Source organism: Pyxicephalus adspersus, chromosome 9 (assembly GCF_032062135.1).
Source record: "Pyxicephalus adspersus chromosome 9, UCB_Pads_2.0, whole genome shotgun sequence".
Lineage (NCBI taxonomy): Eukaryota > Metazoa > Chordata > Amphibia > Anura > Pyxicephalidae > Pyxicephalus > Pyxicephalus adspersus.
Window position 1 is genome coordinate 29,035,874 of NC_092866.1, and position 16,307 is coordinate 29,052,180.

A 16,307-nucleotide genomic window follows, 5' to 3' on the forward strand; every position below is an offset into this window, starting at 1 on the left:
GAGCTACTACATCTAGAGCTTCAGAGACAGTACAACAGCGTGAGACCCGAGTACAGGAAATGAGAGAACGAGCTACTACATCTAGAGCTTCAGAGACAGTACAACAGCATTAGGCCTGACTACAGGATATAAGAGATAGCGCTACCACACTAGAGCTTCAGAAACAGTACAATAGCGTGAGACTAGAGTACACGAAATGAGAGAGAGACAGGCAATAATGGACTGCACAACATTTTAGCTTCTCATTGGAAGGATTCCACTATGATCCACAGAAAGAATACTCGCAAAATGCAAGTGTTACCATCGGAAAAATGGAAATGGTTTGTAGTTACTGTCAAGCCAAGAATTTTAAATCTGAGTCTCCTGGTATGTGCTGCAAAAAAAGGGAAAGTCAAACTCTGCCAACTGGAAACACCACCACAACAACTTTAGAATTACACACCAGCAAATACCTCAGAGTCAAAGCATTTTCTTAATAACATCAGAAAATATAACTCATGTTTCCAAATGACATCATTCAGGCGCCACTTCAGTTGTTCAACAGCCTGGATTTCTATCCACATTCACTGTACAAGGGCAAATTTACCATAAAGCAAGATCGTTACTTCTGCTGCCAGATCAACCACCAAACTTTCTACAACTATATTTTATTGAAAACGAACTAAAGGAAACTGACCAGAGGTGCACCTACATCTCAAGAACAAAATTCCAGATTGTCTCAAAGTTAAAAAGGATGTTTCATGAGCTTAATGTTCTTATTAAAACTTTTCAAACAGCATTGAAACATATGCCATTAATTTAGGTTAATTTATTGTATTTTAATTTAATTGTATATTGTACTTATACTTTTAAAACCTGTAAAAACATTTCTTTGCTTTAACACTATAGCTTTAATTGATTCATTTTCTTGTATAATATAAGATTGCAATAAATAAATATCCAGGCAACACTGGGTAGTCAGCTAGTCTAATATAATAAAATAGTATCAGTAAAAATTAAATATATTGCAAACAATGCTTAGGAGGTGTGTGCAGGAGAGATGCACAGGGGGTATGATGGGGATCAGGAGAGAAGGGTGCAATGGTATTTTAGGAACAGTGTGTGCAGCAGAGTAGTGTGGAGGGTATGATGGAGGACAGTGTGAGGACAGTGTGTACAGTATATATAGTTAGGTTGAAAAAGTCCATTGAGTTCAACCAGGAGAGGAGGGAGTGTAAATGGCGTTACAGGTGGTGAGTGTGGGGGTATAGAAGAGGAGTGTAAAGAGAATGATGGAGAGCAGTATGTGCTGGAGAGGAGTGCAGAGGGTATAGCAGGGGAGACTGTAGAGAAATGTGGAGGATATGGTGATAGGCAGTATGTGAAAAAGAGAATAGTAGACAATGGGCAGTACACTTGACACTTTACTTCGCAAAATGTTAGTTACATAATTAGCAACAAGATCAGTATTCATTATAGTCAGTTTTAAAGGTGACAGACTGGGACAGGAAAGTAAACCACATAATGTATTTGCCACCATTTTACAATGACTAATTGTTAAGCAAAACATGAAAGTGATGTCCCTCACATAGATGGGGAACTGGGTATTTTGCATATCGATTGAGAACCTGGCCAGAATGATCTGTGCAGTGGGTGGTACATCTCACTATTGGCATTGATACTGATAGGTGAGGTGTATGTTTGGTGGGGTCAGGGTACAGAGGAAAGACCAGTGGGTGTACTACACTACACATACATTCCTGCACTACATGTCACATAATGCTTTGCTCAGCTAAATACAATTTTGCAGGCAGACTTTCCCCAGTGACAAAGTGAAAGTGACAAGAGCTTTTTACTCTAAGACTCTCTTTGAATCATCCCACCAGCCTCCATAATTCTAGCATACAGTAGTGGTGTGCAGGTCATGAGGACTCTGTGAAAACCTAGTGTCAGTTTCCAGGTGATTTTTTTAGAGGAAGGTTTCTACTAAATGGCACAGTGTTGTGGAGGCAGTGGTAAAGCAAAGTATTTATTCAATGTTTTATTTTACAGGTTTGCCTCTTTATAACCGTGTTACTTGAAATTGGAACTTATACATTATTGTATGTAAGATAGGAAACAAAAAACATATATTTTGCTCTTAAAGCCGAAATATAGGTAAAAACTGGAATCAGACATGCTCTTTATTGCAGAAGGAACTGGTTGATCACAGTTTTTTTCTATTTTTGCTCGCCTATCCCCTGTTCTGTCGTCACCATCTTCTTTCTCTTCTCTTCCAGCATGTGTGTTTATTTCATTCAGTCCTGGCAGCCCTAGCTCATTTTATAATATTGATTAAAAAATGTTCTTGGATGGGTTGTTGCATTGATTTGTTGTTTATCTGTAAAATATATTTTGTTTTAATATACAATGATAATGTAATATTACAATTATAATTTATATATAAGAGATATTATATATTTTTTACTCCTCATTTTTCTTTTTCCCCTTCTTTGTGATCTGTAAGGGCTCATGCACATGGACTACCTCACAATCCTTTTGAATACAAAATGAATAATAATGTCTAAGGTATGAACATATTGCTGTTCAGTTGTGCAATGCACAATATATAGACTATTAACCTTATACTTGCACATAGAAAGGTGACTATATAAACTGTAAAGGTCTTTTTCCAATAACAGGGATTACCCTGGCTTGCATGCAGGAGATAGTACAAGAGTAATATGGAGTTACACTATAGAAAGAAGTAAATAGTTTTTGTGCCCTGAAATAGAATTACACAATAAAATGCATGTCAAGACTTATCATATAACATTAGATCCAATGATAGAAATATTTAAAAAGGGGTTTTAAAAAAAAAAGCATTGTGCATGAGCCCTGTGGTGTCTGATGTGTTAAAGCTCAACTCTGATTAACCTAAAAAAGTGAAATCTCTTACACAACGGTCATTTCACTCCATTCTCTGCTCATGCATGAGAGTAAAGGTGGGCCCTATACATTGTTACATACGAAATAGAACAAGCGATGGGAAGGGACTGTAGACTAAAGCATGTTATCCTTACTATTAGAGCCCGATAGACTAATCAAGTATTATACCCTGTAAATGTTGTCCCATGCACATTTTAATTTTTGTTAAGGTTCTCTGGAGTTTAGCTTTAATTTTTTTTATTTCAAGCTTTTGGTAACTTTACTAAAATATAGTATTCTGGTTGCACTGTGTATTTAGTTCTAAATATTGTAATTTCCTTTTTAGCATGTTGGAGATTTGGGAAATATCTTGGTTAATGATGATGGAAGAGCAGCATTTAGAATGGAAAACAAACGGGTGAAGGTAATATTCTTGGATGTTGATCCATATTTTCACCTTACATAAAGTAATAAAAGATGTGTTTTTTGCTTGTACTCCATCAGTCAGTCTTTGTGATGTGCAAGTCCTGTTCTTGTGTAGTGTGTAAAAGTACAAATGTAGGGCTGTGTAGTTGTCTCTATTACTCTTTTAAAAGTTTTTACAATGTAGGCAAGTGCTAATGTGCACAGCTCTGTTCTGTAACCTAATGAAACTGCTGCAGAAGGGGCTAGTAGTTTGTCTGGTTTTGGAATGCAGTTAAGGTTAGATCCTTGCCATAGTGCCATAAATTGTAATCTGTATGTTATTCAAGCTTCCAGTAATCTGTTAACAATGTCCATTAAAATGAACATACAAAGTATACTTAAAATACATACACTTTGCCTCATACAGTCAAACTGACACTGTGCCTTATACAATCAAACAGTCCAACAAAAATGTCTGCTGATAAAAACCTACTGAGAAGTGACCTAATCCTTTTAATTGCTGTTTAATAGCTTGTTTATGAATTAAAACATGGTAATGAAAGTTTACACATTTAAAGAAACAGTGTCAAATGACTGGAACAAAAACTGTTGTTTACTTTAAGCACTCTATTGAAAATCGCCCTCTGTTTGCTTTAAAACTATTTTCCCAATTATGTTTTAATTTTGATTAATGAAAAAATGCTTTTATTTTGTTCCAACTTGAAAACACGTTTTAGTAGGCCCGCTTGCTCACATTGCTGCCATGTTGGTTGCAACACCATGTTCAGGCACATTAGAATTTACCTTTTAAAGTTGAAAGTTAAAGTTGTAGACAAATATATTTATAAGTGCTTCTTGCCTCCTGAAAAGTGAGTAAACAGTTGTCCTAATCTAGAAAGCTATTCTAAAATCACCAGGGCATATGTGTTGATACTACTAGAAAATATAATAAATATGTTGGAGTGATTATTTAAACTAGCTGTTTTCTTTAATTGATATTACACATATATCCAATTGTGCAATGAGTCATTGGGCCTGATTTATTAAAGCTCTCCAAGACTATCATGATAGACTATCATGGGTGAACCTGGGTGATCCAGCAAACCTGGAGTGGGTTTTTAAATACATTTTACTATTATCTGGCAAATGTTTTAGTCCTGGCCAAGATCCAGTCTTGGTTTAATGTTCCCTTAACAACAATTGCTAAGAAAATTAGAATGTATAAGGTCACCACAAGTGGTAAATTGGGCCCTAAAGTGGGTAGAATGGGAGACAAAAACCCAGGAACAACTTCCAATGAGATACAAGCCAAACTCCAAGATCAATCTCATTTATGATTCATTGCTTTTTAAGTTGCAATGGGCTTAGGACAAAGAAAGACTAACCTATTGAATGAAAAATGTACACAAAGCAAGACACAAATTGTTAGCATGCCTATTAATGAGCTACAATTCTTATGCTTAAGTGTCCTTTGGATAGATGAGACAAAACTAGAGCTTTCTGGCACACCAGCTATGTTCACAGATGGGGAAGAAAAGAAGCTTGTAAAGCAGAACTAAACTCAAATAAAAAAAAAAACCACACTTACCTTTAATCCCACAGATTCAATGATCTGTCAGGAGGTTTCTTTGTTTGGGTCCTTTGTTGAAATCGGGGCATGCGCAGACGGAGGAGCCAAGAACCCCTCGGTATGTGTGACGTAGGTATCCCAGGGGCTTTGCGCTCCCATTACGTCTTGATCACTGCGGCGGTCAAGACAGAAATGGGAGGTGCTGCACCCTTTTTAGGGTTTAGGTCCGCTTTAAACACTATAATATACCAGCTATGAAAATAAGGCTTGTTTATGTTTTAAGGCTGCATCAGGCACGGAGTTTTTTCGGTCTGTGCAGGGATTAATGAGATCTCAAGACTACCAAACATTCTGCAAGGAAACTTGCTTCCTAGTGTCAGAAAGCTCTGTATCAGTAGAAGGTCTTGGATCATTTAACGGTGTAGTAACCCAAAACACAGCTAAAAGCACAAATGACTAGAAACAATACGTTGGACTATTCTGAAGTGGCCTTCTATGAGCCCTGATTTGAATACTACTGAACATATATTGAAAGAGTGGAGGAGTGGGATAAACTACTTGTTCACAGGTGCAGAAAACTCATTAAAAGCTACAGGAATGACTTGTTTGCAGGAATCTCCTCTAAAGCTTGTTCAGCAAAATTCTAGGTTAAGAGTCCAATAATTTTTGTCCATGCCATTTAGATTTGTGCTAATATTTATTACTTAAAATATTCTTTTGGAAAACTTTTCTACATGTGTACGCTGATTACCATGCAAAGCCTAATAAACAGGTTGAATCTTAGCTAATCATTTGATAATTTATGTTTTTTTTCTCCTCTTTATCAAAATCCTTTGGGTGCACCACTAGCAAGACCCTGTAACAGATCTGTTGCCTAAGGCTGGGTACACGTGTGCAATATTTGTCGTTGGAAAGTTTGTTGTTGGAAAGTATGTTTCACAATCCTTTCCAATGACAAAAGACTGCACAATGCACAATGCAATGCACAAGTACTTGCCTAACACAAAAATCTGCATGCAGACACTAGTACACCTGTTTCTCCCTAAAAGGTTACATAATGGTGTAACTTTCTGTTCTTATCATCCAACTTCCTCATCAGGATGATGTTTCCTATTACTCTGTTTAAACAGGATCTTTCCTTTATATAATCTGTGGTTTAGGTGGACTTACAGTGCTTAGTAGTAGCTTGTCCATTTAATAGGGTTGATCAGTTTATCATGAAAATAATTTCAGGTTTCTTGTAATATATATTCAGATCTTTTCTGCTTTTTTTTTCATTAGAAGTAAATCTATAGTAGGTGTGATTGGATACACACCGACCTCTGCTGCTACTTAAGAATATAGCATATATAAGAGGAGCAATAGACTGATACAGCAAAAACAGAACCATATTGTGACCGACTTCATGCTTTGTGCATGAATTTCGTGTTTTTTAACTGTGATATATATCTGAATCAAGATTTAAACACTGCTGTAGGAAAAATTAAGTGTGCATGTAACAGCCAAACAAGTGAGTTGTCAATTACAGCTTAAGACAGCAGCCCTCTATATAGGGACATGAATTGCATTGAGCTTTCTGTTGAGCCAGTCTAAACCCTGCATGCCTCTTTGCATCATGCATGCATGCCTGCATGTTCTTTTGGGTGCCACTGAAAATTACACTGCATGCCCACCCTGGCACGCATGCCTTGTTTGTCTATCATTGATATGAAGGGATATGAACTCTTTGGTTATATTGATCCCTTAAATCAGGGGTGTCAAACCCTGGCCCCGGGGCCAAATCTAGCCCCAACGTCCTTTTTTTTGGCCCTCAAAGGAATCCTAAATATGAACTGCTGCTGGCCCTTCTGCTTCATTGAAATAGCGCCGCTACTACAATTCCTGGCATCACTCACTTTAGACTAGCGGGCTCTCTGCCTATGCGTGGCCCCCCATTGGACTGTTTTATAGATGCACATAATGCTGGGAATTTTAGTAGCGATTTCAATGAAGAAGGAGTTTCAGCAGTGGGCCACTCATAAGATTTAGCTCCGCATTGGGCACGTCTGGCATTTTCAGCACTCCCCCTCAGCTGTACTTTTCCTTGCTACTCCAAGGCATGGACTTGAATGGTTGGATATTGAATATTGTTATTAATATTGTTAGCCTGTGCAAAAGGTGAATATTGAAATGTAACTCAAAAGGCTACAAATAGAGAAAGAGGCATAGGATTTTTTCTTAATTAAAATTAAACAAACATTTTTCATGCCTCCTTCTCTAATATAGGCTTGTTCCAGATTGAATGTGAAGCAAAACCTCTTTGTTTCCCTATGAAAAAGGGTTTAAATCCAATGAGAAGGAAAAATGTCCTCAATTTTTTCAATACATTTTAATTTTGTCCCTCTACTATTTTTTTTTCATCATTAGCCCCTATTTTTTATTCAAAGGTTTGGGATGTTATTGGACGTTCTTTAGTAGTAGATGAAGGTAAAGATGATCTTGGACGTGGAAACCATCCTTTGTCTAAAACTACAGGCAACTCGGGCAAAGGGTAAGATATTTAACAACTACTAACATTAAGCTTTTTAAAGTTTGTGACCTGTGATATATTACTGTGGGTTGCTCATGGTAACGGGATGCTTACAGGGCAGATTAGAGGCAGGAGACTCCAAAAGTCCAAAATAACAGCAGTTTTTATTTATTTAGGCAAGTGTTACAGCACACTCCACAGCTTAACAACAAAAACAATAAACAGTAGCCCGGCTGGGCTTCTGGCTACCTCACATAGGTGCCCTCTCTTACTAACACATTCACTATATCAGTACTGTTTCACTCACAGTTTTGTAGTACTGTTTGGCCGCTGGCTTTCCTGGAACCCTCTGGCTCTCTCTTCAGCCTTGAATGCACTCTGGCTCTCTTGCTGATCAATTCCCTCAGCCTCTTGCTGATCCTTTCTCTTCTTCTTGCACCTGAGTGCAGGTAGATATATCCCAAATCCCTTTCACTCCCTTGGCCGGGTTCAGGGCCCTTAAGAACCTGCTGTTCCTTCTAAAAAACCCACATACACATCACTTTCATTTCCCTGGAGCCTTTATTGCACTTTCCCTGCCATTTTTGGAACACTCAGTCATAGACCATACACGGTAATAGCTTTTGACAAAAGAGACTGCATGTCTCTACCTCCCAGTAGTGTTGTGTATTTTCAGTTTACCTCCTGTTCTCATTTCTGGCATTGCTGAAACATTTTAGCAAGTAAAGAAAATGCCTTTAGATATTGTCAGAAATGTAGTGCACATGTTACTTGAACTGTGAGTTGAACTGGAAGCTTAAAACAATGGTATTTGTGCTCTGTAAACACTAATCTCCCAGTCAGGATAACCATAGTCTCTTCTAAAGATTCGGGAGTTGAGTGAATGTAACCACCCAGGGTCAGGAAGTGTGCAATTTGCATGATTTTTAGATACAATAAAGAGAAAAACAAATTTAGCCATCACAACCTAGAACTGGTAAGCTGCAATTTAATTCACTTATGATTGAGTTTTAGTACTGTTTAAAAAACCCACCAAAGTTTATAGTATATAATGTGTGATAATAGGGGGATCAGATCATCGCAAGATACTATAGTGCTTCAGAAAAATTTTTTTATTCCAACTCGGGCACAAATTAGTAGCTTCTATTCAGCATAATGAAACACAAAATTACTTCGTCCAGCAGAACAAAAAAATGGCTTACTTCAGCTTCAAGTCCAACAGGCAAGTAAATAAAGTCCGGCTGCCCCACGCAGCTACTCGAGGATTGAGCCTGGTACTCACAGGTAACACCTGTTCCCAATTCAAAGTCTGTAGTTCACAACATGGGCTGCCCAGTCCTGCACCCATCAGGGTTTGGTTCCCACCAAACTAGACTTCGGGAGACCTCCTTGGCTCTCGCAGCCCACAGGCTGCAAACGGCCTCACTACCACCTGACCACAGACATTGGAATACATTATGCCAGATATCCTTCATATTTGGCACCATATCTTTCATCCTGTTACAAATGTATAATTTTTTTTTTTTACTTTTTTACATCTATACATGCAGGTCAAGCCAATCTATCAAAAGGGACGAACACAATGTTTTTTTTTTATAAAAGATTACACAAGTCAACAAACAGTTTTTCGAGCAGATTTCAGATCTGTTTTCAGTTTTTCCCTAACACGTACAGTTCCTGAGTATGAGTAATATTATAGTTAACATTGTACATGCATGTATTTTGTACTAAAACGTAAGCACCATTGAAGTTAATGTTAATACATCTTCATTGTGAAGTACAAAAAGGTACACTATACACTGTGGTATAGATCTACTGAACAGTGTCGGTCAGGTACCATTGTTTCTTCATGATTTTCTTGTGTACTCTTTTCTGGATTGTGGCGGTTCAGTATCCAGCAGTAGTCAGCCATCATACTTTCATTCCAGAAACATTGGTAGCGGTGCTCCATTAACTGAATGTCCTGGTGAAAACATTCGCCTTGTTCGTCACTCTCCATACCAAGATTTTCCGGGAAGAATTCTAGATGTGAGTGCAAGAAATGTATTTTTAATGACATGCTACAACCCAGTTTCTGGTATGAATGAAGCAGATTCTGAACTCCTTCCTTGTATGCAGGAGACTTATGGTTGCCCAGGAAATTTTCACACAGCCACTTGAATGCATCCCCAGCTTCTAGCTCAGCTGTTCAGAGAGATTGTTTGAAAAAATCATCCTGCATTATGTTTGGAAACTTCTCAGCAAGGTACTGAAAACCCATGGAGTTTGATTGACCCATGGCCTTTACAAGGTTCTTCATCAAGCCTTACTTGATATGGAGAGGTGGCAGAAATATTTTGTGCAGATCAACCAGAGGCAGAAACTTGACACTGCTTGTTCCGGGCTTATAGGTATCTCTTGGTAGCCAATCATGCTTGACATAATGGTCTCCCGTAGATCGTCTGTCCCACAGGCATAGGAAACCGCAATGTTTTGTGAATTCACCTTGCATTCCCATCAGCAAGCCAATGACCTTTAGATCCCCAAAGATGTTCCACTGGTGTGTTTTATACTGGATTGCTTCAAGTAGTAACTTCATGTTGTCATAAGACTCCTTTAGGTTAACGAAATGGGCATTCAGTAAACTTAGTTTGGAAATACCATTATGTAGTAAGACTGCTTTCAAGCTTCTTTTAGAGGAATCTTTAAAGATACACAATTCAGATTGAATATGCTTTTGTGACAAACTGTTAGAGTGCATTTTATCATGACAGTAGCACAGTGAGCTCTCACTAGTGAAGAATGTTGTCAAGTTATGATTTTGTTTTCTGTAGTGAGTTACAGTTACACCATTTGCAAGCAAGTGCTTCTGTTTAAGCTTTGAAGTAAGAAGTTCTGCTTTGTCTTTGGAGAGATTTAGTTCACGAATGAGATCATTCAGCTCTGCTTGTGTAAAGGTCTCTGGTTCTGAATCTTCATCGGCCAAGTAGTCAGGATAAGATGATTCAGGCTTGTAACTGGCTGCAACTCCAATGTATTCCTCATCACCTTTTACAGAAGCAAGTCCATCAGGAACTGGCAATGAATCATCATGGGGAACAGGCTTAACTGCAGTATCAAGGCTGGAATATACATTTTTTTAGTTTTACCTGTGAATCCACTTTTGTTGACGCGGCAAAAATAACAGTCGATTAGATGGTCTCGCTGTTCCCTCCACACCATCGGGATTGCAAATGGCATTGGTGCTTTACGCCGATTTAGCCAGTCAGGCAGTCCGTTGGAACAACTGGTACAGATGACATGTGGAGCCCAAAATTTATCCTGGCCACCAAGTGAACAGCCAAATTAAAATTTGTTATAAAATTTTAAGTTGTGTGGTAATTTGGCAACATTGTGCTTTCGGCTCATCCTGAATGAACCACACATGTAAAAGAAACTGGATCATTAAGGCAATTTCTAGGCATGATGACAAATGAAATCGCAGTAAGTGCAGTCTCTAACCTTAAAAAAAAAAAAAAACTTGTTAAATGTTGTAATATTTTAAGGCTATTTATATTGAATTTCACACAATATATTATAAGCTGCATCACAAAAACTGGATGTGCTAGAGAAAAACTGAACACGGATCTGAAATCCGCATCAAAATTACTACACAGTTCACATAAAAATTATATCTGATGAAAATAACCTGTTGACCTGTGTTATCTTTAAAAATATTAAGGGCTCTATTTATAAAGCATGGAATTCGACATTACCTCAAACATTCCCTGTTGGAGAATCTTCGTCCATATGTTTCAATGCCAGTAATTCTTCACCAAGGGTTAAATATAAGTGCCAAGAGCTGTAACCCTGAGCCACATTCGGGGTGGAATTGCCAGGGAGTTTTAAAGTCCTACCTGGTTCCCATGTTCCAGCGGTGTCCTCCAGCGTTGCCAGGCATCTGCTTCCCCTGCACGGCATGTGAATGTTGGGGACACGAAGCCAGGAGAAACGCTCGCGAGCTTTAGGCTGGGGGGCAGGACTTTGGTGCTGGTAGGCGGGACCAGGCAGGACATTTTAATTATTGATTCTTTTTAAATGTACCGCTTTTACATTTTAAAATGCTCATTATTCAGACCACCAGGGAGATTATCATTTATACAAGACTCTTTTTGGGCCTATAAGTATTTTCTAAGCTAGTTAACCTAATTTTCCATTCTTTTAACTGAATTTTAATTTCTAATAGCTTGGCCTGTGGAATTATTGCTCGATCAGCTGGTCTTTTTGAGAATCCAAAGCAAATTTGTATGTGTGATGGAGTGACTATTTGGGAAGAAAGAGACCGTCCAGCTGCTGGACCAGGACGAAAAAAACAGGACACATATGCTCACCTGTGAAAAAAAAATGATTTTAAAATGATAGCTTGCATTACTTAATTTACAATAAATATACATCTACAAATTGAAATTTGATATGTAAAAATGATATGTACAATTTTTTGAGGAAGCTATGTGATAACATTTACTGCAATAAGCTAGAAAATGCTACAAATAATATGTTCATATTATAAATGTATGTCAATCTACAAAGTACCACTATGAGATATTGTCAGTTTCACTTTACTTTTACCTTAATTAATCCCTGATTACCTTCTCTAACTAATGTTTTTGCATTGTTGGATGCCACATGTAGAACTCCAGCCTAAGCAATTAAACATATACTCGTGCATAGCTGATAGTGGCCATGGCACAAGTGATTGTTTAAGCACTTAGAGAACCACTGTGGTCAGTAGTAGCAACAATTCTGGCCAGTTAAAGTAAGGTAAGAGATTTGTAATGCTGTAAATATTCTTCAAAGTTGCTAGTGTGATTTGCCAGTAATTCCACCATCACTCAGAAACGCATTTAAACCAAAATTGCTAGACATATGACTCAGACTCATGTGAGTGCACCGCTGATCTTTATGCAGCGCTGTGCTGTGGTGTATGTCAGAGCTATATTTGTTGATCACTTGGAAACGCATGGAGACACTTCAACAAGTCATGGAGACTTGTCCCCATTTAACCTCTAGTGCCGGGTATTGCACACTGAGCGGATCAATGAATGCAACCTGCGCTGCATTCATTGATCAGCGCAACCTGCGATCTTTTTTTTTTTTTTTAATTAAATACGGTGAATTTACACTGGCCATTTTCGCTTACAATTTTGGTAAGCGAGAATGTCCGAATTCACCGCGAGAATGAGTTTTAAAAACTCACTCGCTCATCTCTTTATGTCAGAACTATAAAAATCGATATATACAAAATTAGATGTATGTATATACGTGTGTATGTATGTGTGTATGTTCCACCATCACTCGAAAACGCATGGAGACATTTCAACCAAACTTGCTAGACATATGACTGAGACTCATGTGAGTCCACCAGTCATCTTTGCACAGCGCTGTGCTATATGTCAGGGCTAAATGGATGGATCAATGTATGTATGTGTGTATGTCATCACTATGAAACGCATTGAGACATCTAAACCAAACTTGCTAGACATATGACTCAGTGAATATATGTATGTAAATGTGTGTGTATGTGTGTATATATATATATATATATATATATATATATATATATATATACACACCTACAAATTGTTTTTCAAAATACATTGATTAATTTGTCAATCAAAAAAATTTTTATTCCTTTTACACTTGACCTTATTATTAATGGCAATAAAGTTATCCAAATCAATCAATCCAAATGCTTTAAAACTCATGTTCATTTAATCCAGGAAAAATATTTGCTTCCAGTTGGAATGTCTATTTACTTTCATTTTGTAAAATAGGTATGTCATGGTCACCCATTCGTGGGCTTGGTGGTATGTGGTCTAATGAAAAGAAGCGAACATTCTTCAGACAAGATTTTTGGCATTTAGTAAAGTCCCTTCCTACTGGAGACAATAAGTTGGATTTTTTATATCATATACATAGTCATAAATTCTTTCCAATGTAGAAAGCTCCACAAGATGCTGACAGTTTCTAACAGCTCAAAATTTGTGCTCAAAATTCTGACAACTGAAGGTTGACCAGTTCCTGACTCATCTTGTTCAAAGCTGACCTCTTTATGAAAATAGTGGTTGTGATTCTGATCCTGGAAAATAATAATGGTGATTCATGTCAACCGGTTTGCAGATATGCAGGGTCAGAACACTTCTGCATACATATTCCTGGTTAGGAATTTAAAAACCATGAAAGTCACAAAACATTTTTTTTAGAATGCAAAAAAAATGCCATCCTCTGTATACCTCTAATTGCAGTTGTGCTTTTTTTTGGAACTGGAGTCTGTTTTATTCTATAAAATATTTAATCTCCTTTTACCATTTTAACAGAAATGTATTGTTTGTAATGTACAAACAATGCATTGTAAAACATTGCAGTTAAAAACCATCCATTTACAGTCCATGGGCAGCTACTGTAAAACACTAGGTGCTCAGGAGCAGTATCAGCTTGCTAGGCTTTTTCAGGTGTTTGCAAATGCCTGTGCAGGCATTTGTAAGCAGCTGCATAAACTATTGCAGAACATTTCCATTTCACAACAAGCAACACTGCCGCCACCACCACCACTATCATTATCAATACCTTCTTTTGTATATGTTTACTAGTAATTCTGTTTGTCTATTCATATTGCAGCACTGCAAGTATATTGGAAAAAAAATTTTTTCACTAGTATATATAAAACGCATAGCTTACTAGGCCATTGCTGTATCTTATACAGTGCGCATATTGCTCATGGATACACAGTGAAAGTGACAGTTTTCAACCACCTGTTAATATAAGGAGAAAACTCAATGGAACTATGGACTGTAATACTGAGGGGGTGATATGGCCTTTTGCAGTTGTCGACGGTTTTATATTGGAAAAACAGAGATGCTTCCAAAAAAGAACACATATTATCAAAAATGGGAAACTGATTACACCACTGAGCTATCATATAGGCATTGACCACAAATTTATTCTTAATGAAATGCGATTTATAGCATTGGAAAGAATTTTCTCAGACCCTAGGGGAGGAAACTTGACAAAATCATGTTGCAAAAAGAAACAAAGTGGATATTCGATTTTAAAGCAAACAAAAATCCAGGATTAAATGTCTGTCTTTTAAACCCCTTCTATAAACATTAGGTAGTAATGAATCAATAATCTTGTGCCACACCTGTCCCTTATGGACCTATAGTGAAAGTGTGGCCGATACACTCAACATAATGCAATCATTTTTTTGTTCCCCAAAATTATCTACTATCTCATTTAATGACCGATAGATAATAAATTTTGACCTATGTGAAATTTGAGTATATTATACTGGTATTTATGAAATATTGTAAAGAGAATTGGCATTTTGTTACATGATGGCTGCTTCCTATACATCGTGAACTTTTTGTTTGTTTTTCCACTTGACAAGTGGTGAATTTTAGAAAGGAATCATTGCCCGTCCTGCTGTGGGTGCTTTTCTCTCTTCAGGATGGCGCCTGTTATATGCCATCTATAGGAGGAGCGGTGATCCCTATGGCTGGGCCGGACCAGCCTCCTCCACGAGGGACGCCGATGCACAGCGGGTAAACACATAAGGGAGAGAATGCCGGCAATATTTCACTTGCCGGCATCGCAGGAGAAGCACGCATATGGATTACACAGGTTGGTTCAAAGTAATGAGGCACTTGTTTTTCTAATGAAGAGAAAACAGGTTGGTTTACAACATTGATTGATGTGACTTTTGATTTTCGAATTATGCAGTGGCAGCTTGGTAGAAGCTTTCTGTGGAAACTTCAGAGAAAAAATATCTTAATGGGATTGAATATGGACTGAACAGAAACAATATAGCTTTTTGTTATGCTTGCTGGTTGCTCTAAGGGGAATTGGATAGTATGGAAGTCACATACACATTTCTATTATTATCACACAGTATTTATATAGCGCCATTATATTACGCAGCGCTGTATCAAGTTCATAGTCGTGTCACTAACTGTCCCCCAAATGGGCTCACAATCTAATGTCCCTACCATGGTCATATGTCATTTATACAGTCTAAGGTCAATTTAGGAGGGAAGCCAATTAACCTCACTGCATGTTTTTGGGATGTACATAGTGGTTGTTGGTATAGGTGGTGATGAGTATAAGGTATGTTTGTATAAACTGGAAGATATGGTTGTTACTCAATTATAAACAAGACATCAGTGATTAAATAATTATTATTGAATTTTTTTTATGATTATATGATATATAATAGAACCAGTAACTTTTTCTGTTTTCTATGACATCACCTAAATTGGAGAATAAGATCATGAATTAGAGGCTTATTTATCACTACTGGGACATATGGGTGATGGGATCATTAGCTGATTGAATAGAGCATGACACTTAGGACATCCAACTCACAATTAATTGATTACCTAATTGATTGTGTTACTAATAAATTGTAATTATGAAATCAATAATATTTAATAGCAATGTATTACACAATAATGTTGGAGCCTACTAGTAAATCAATGTGAAATTAGGAAATATTTTTTGTGTCAAAAGGGTCTTCAAAGCCAAAGCCCAACACTAAGAGCTGCCTGTGGATGCATGTCACAAGTGTTTTTACCTTTTCTCTCCCTCTGTGCATACTGGAGTATCCAGAAAGGGGCTTGACTCCATTGAACTAAACGGATATGTAAGAAAAAAATGAATATAACAAGTTGATTTTGTATACTAATGAGGATGTGAAAATATGTATGATTCTAACTGACTATCATTGTATTTGTAGAATAGACAAAGTCACGAAACGTGTCGAGAAAAAGTCTGATATGTCAATGTAATCAAGATAACACAAATCCAAGTCTGTGAAAAAATATTTTAAATAATATTTTATTAAAGTTGTTTTTAGAAAAATATATGAATGTAAATCATTTTTGGCTGTTTAGCACTAGTCAGTAAAAAACATGGGATCAATCA

The 16,307-nt window shown here is 37.3% G+C and overlaps 2 protein-coding genes across 5 annotated transcripts in view; one reads left to right on the top strand and one right to left on the bottom strand.

Annotated features, from left to right (window-relative positions):
- CCS (copper chaperone for superoxide dismutase) overlaps positions 1–13,072 on the top strand; it is a 28,648-nt gene extending 15,576 nt beyond the window's left edge. The window contains exons 6-9 of one of the 2 annotated variants that reach the window (XM_072423041.1): positions 2,032–2,085; positions 3,233–3,310; positions 7,288–7,391; positions 11,575–13,072. In XM_072423041.1, the coding sequence (XP_072279142.1) occupies positions 2,032–2,085; positions 3,233–3,310; positions 7,288–7,391; positions 11,575–11,725 (387 nt within the window). In that variant the 3' untranslated portion in view covers positions 11,726–13,072. The remainder of the gene's footprint in view (positions 1–2,031; positions 2,086–3,232; positions 3,311–7,287; positions 7,392–11,574) is intronic. The other variant, XM_072423042.1, reaches the window with a different exon arrangement.
- The window catches only part of LOC140338723 (RNA-binding protein 4B-like), a 75,891-nt gene that overhangs the window by 32,369 nt on the left and 27,215 nt on the right, over positions 1–16,307 (bottom strand). The gene's annotated exons all lie outside the window — the stretch shown is intronic.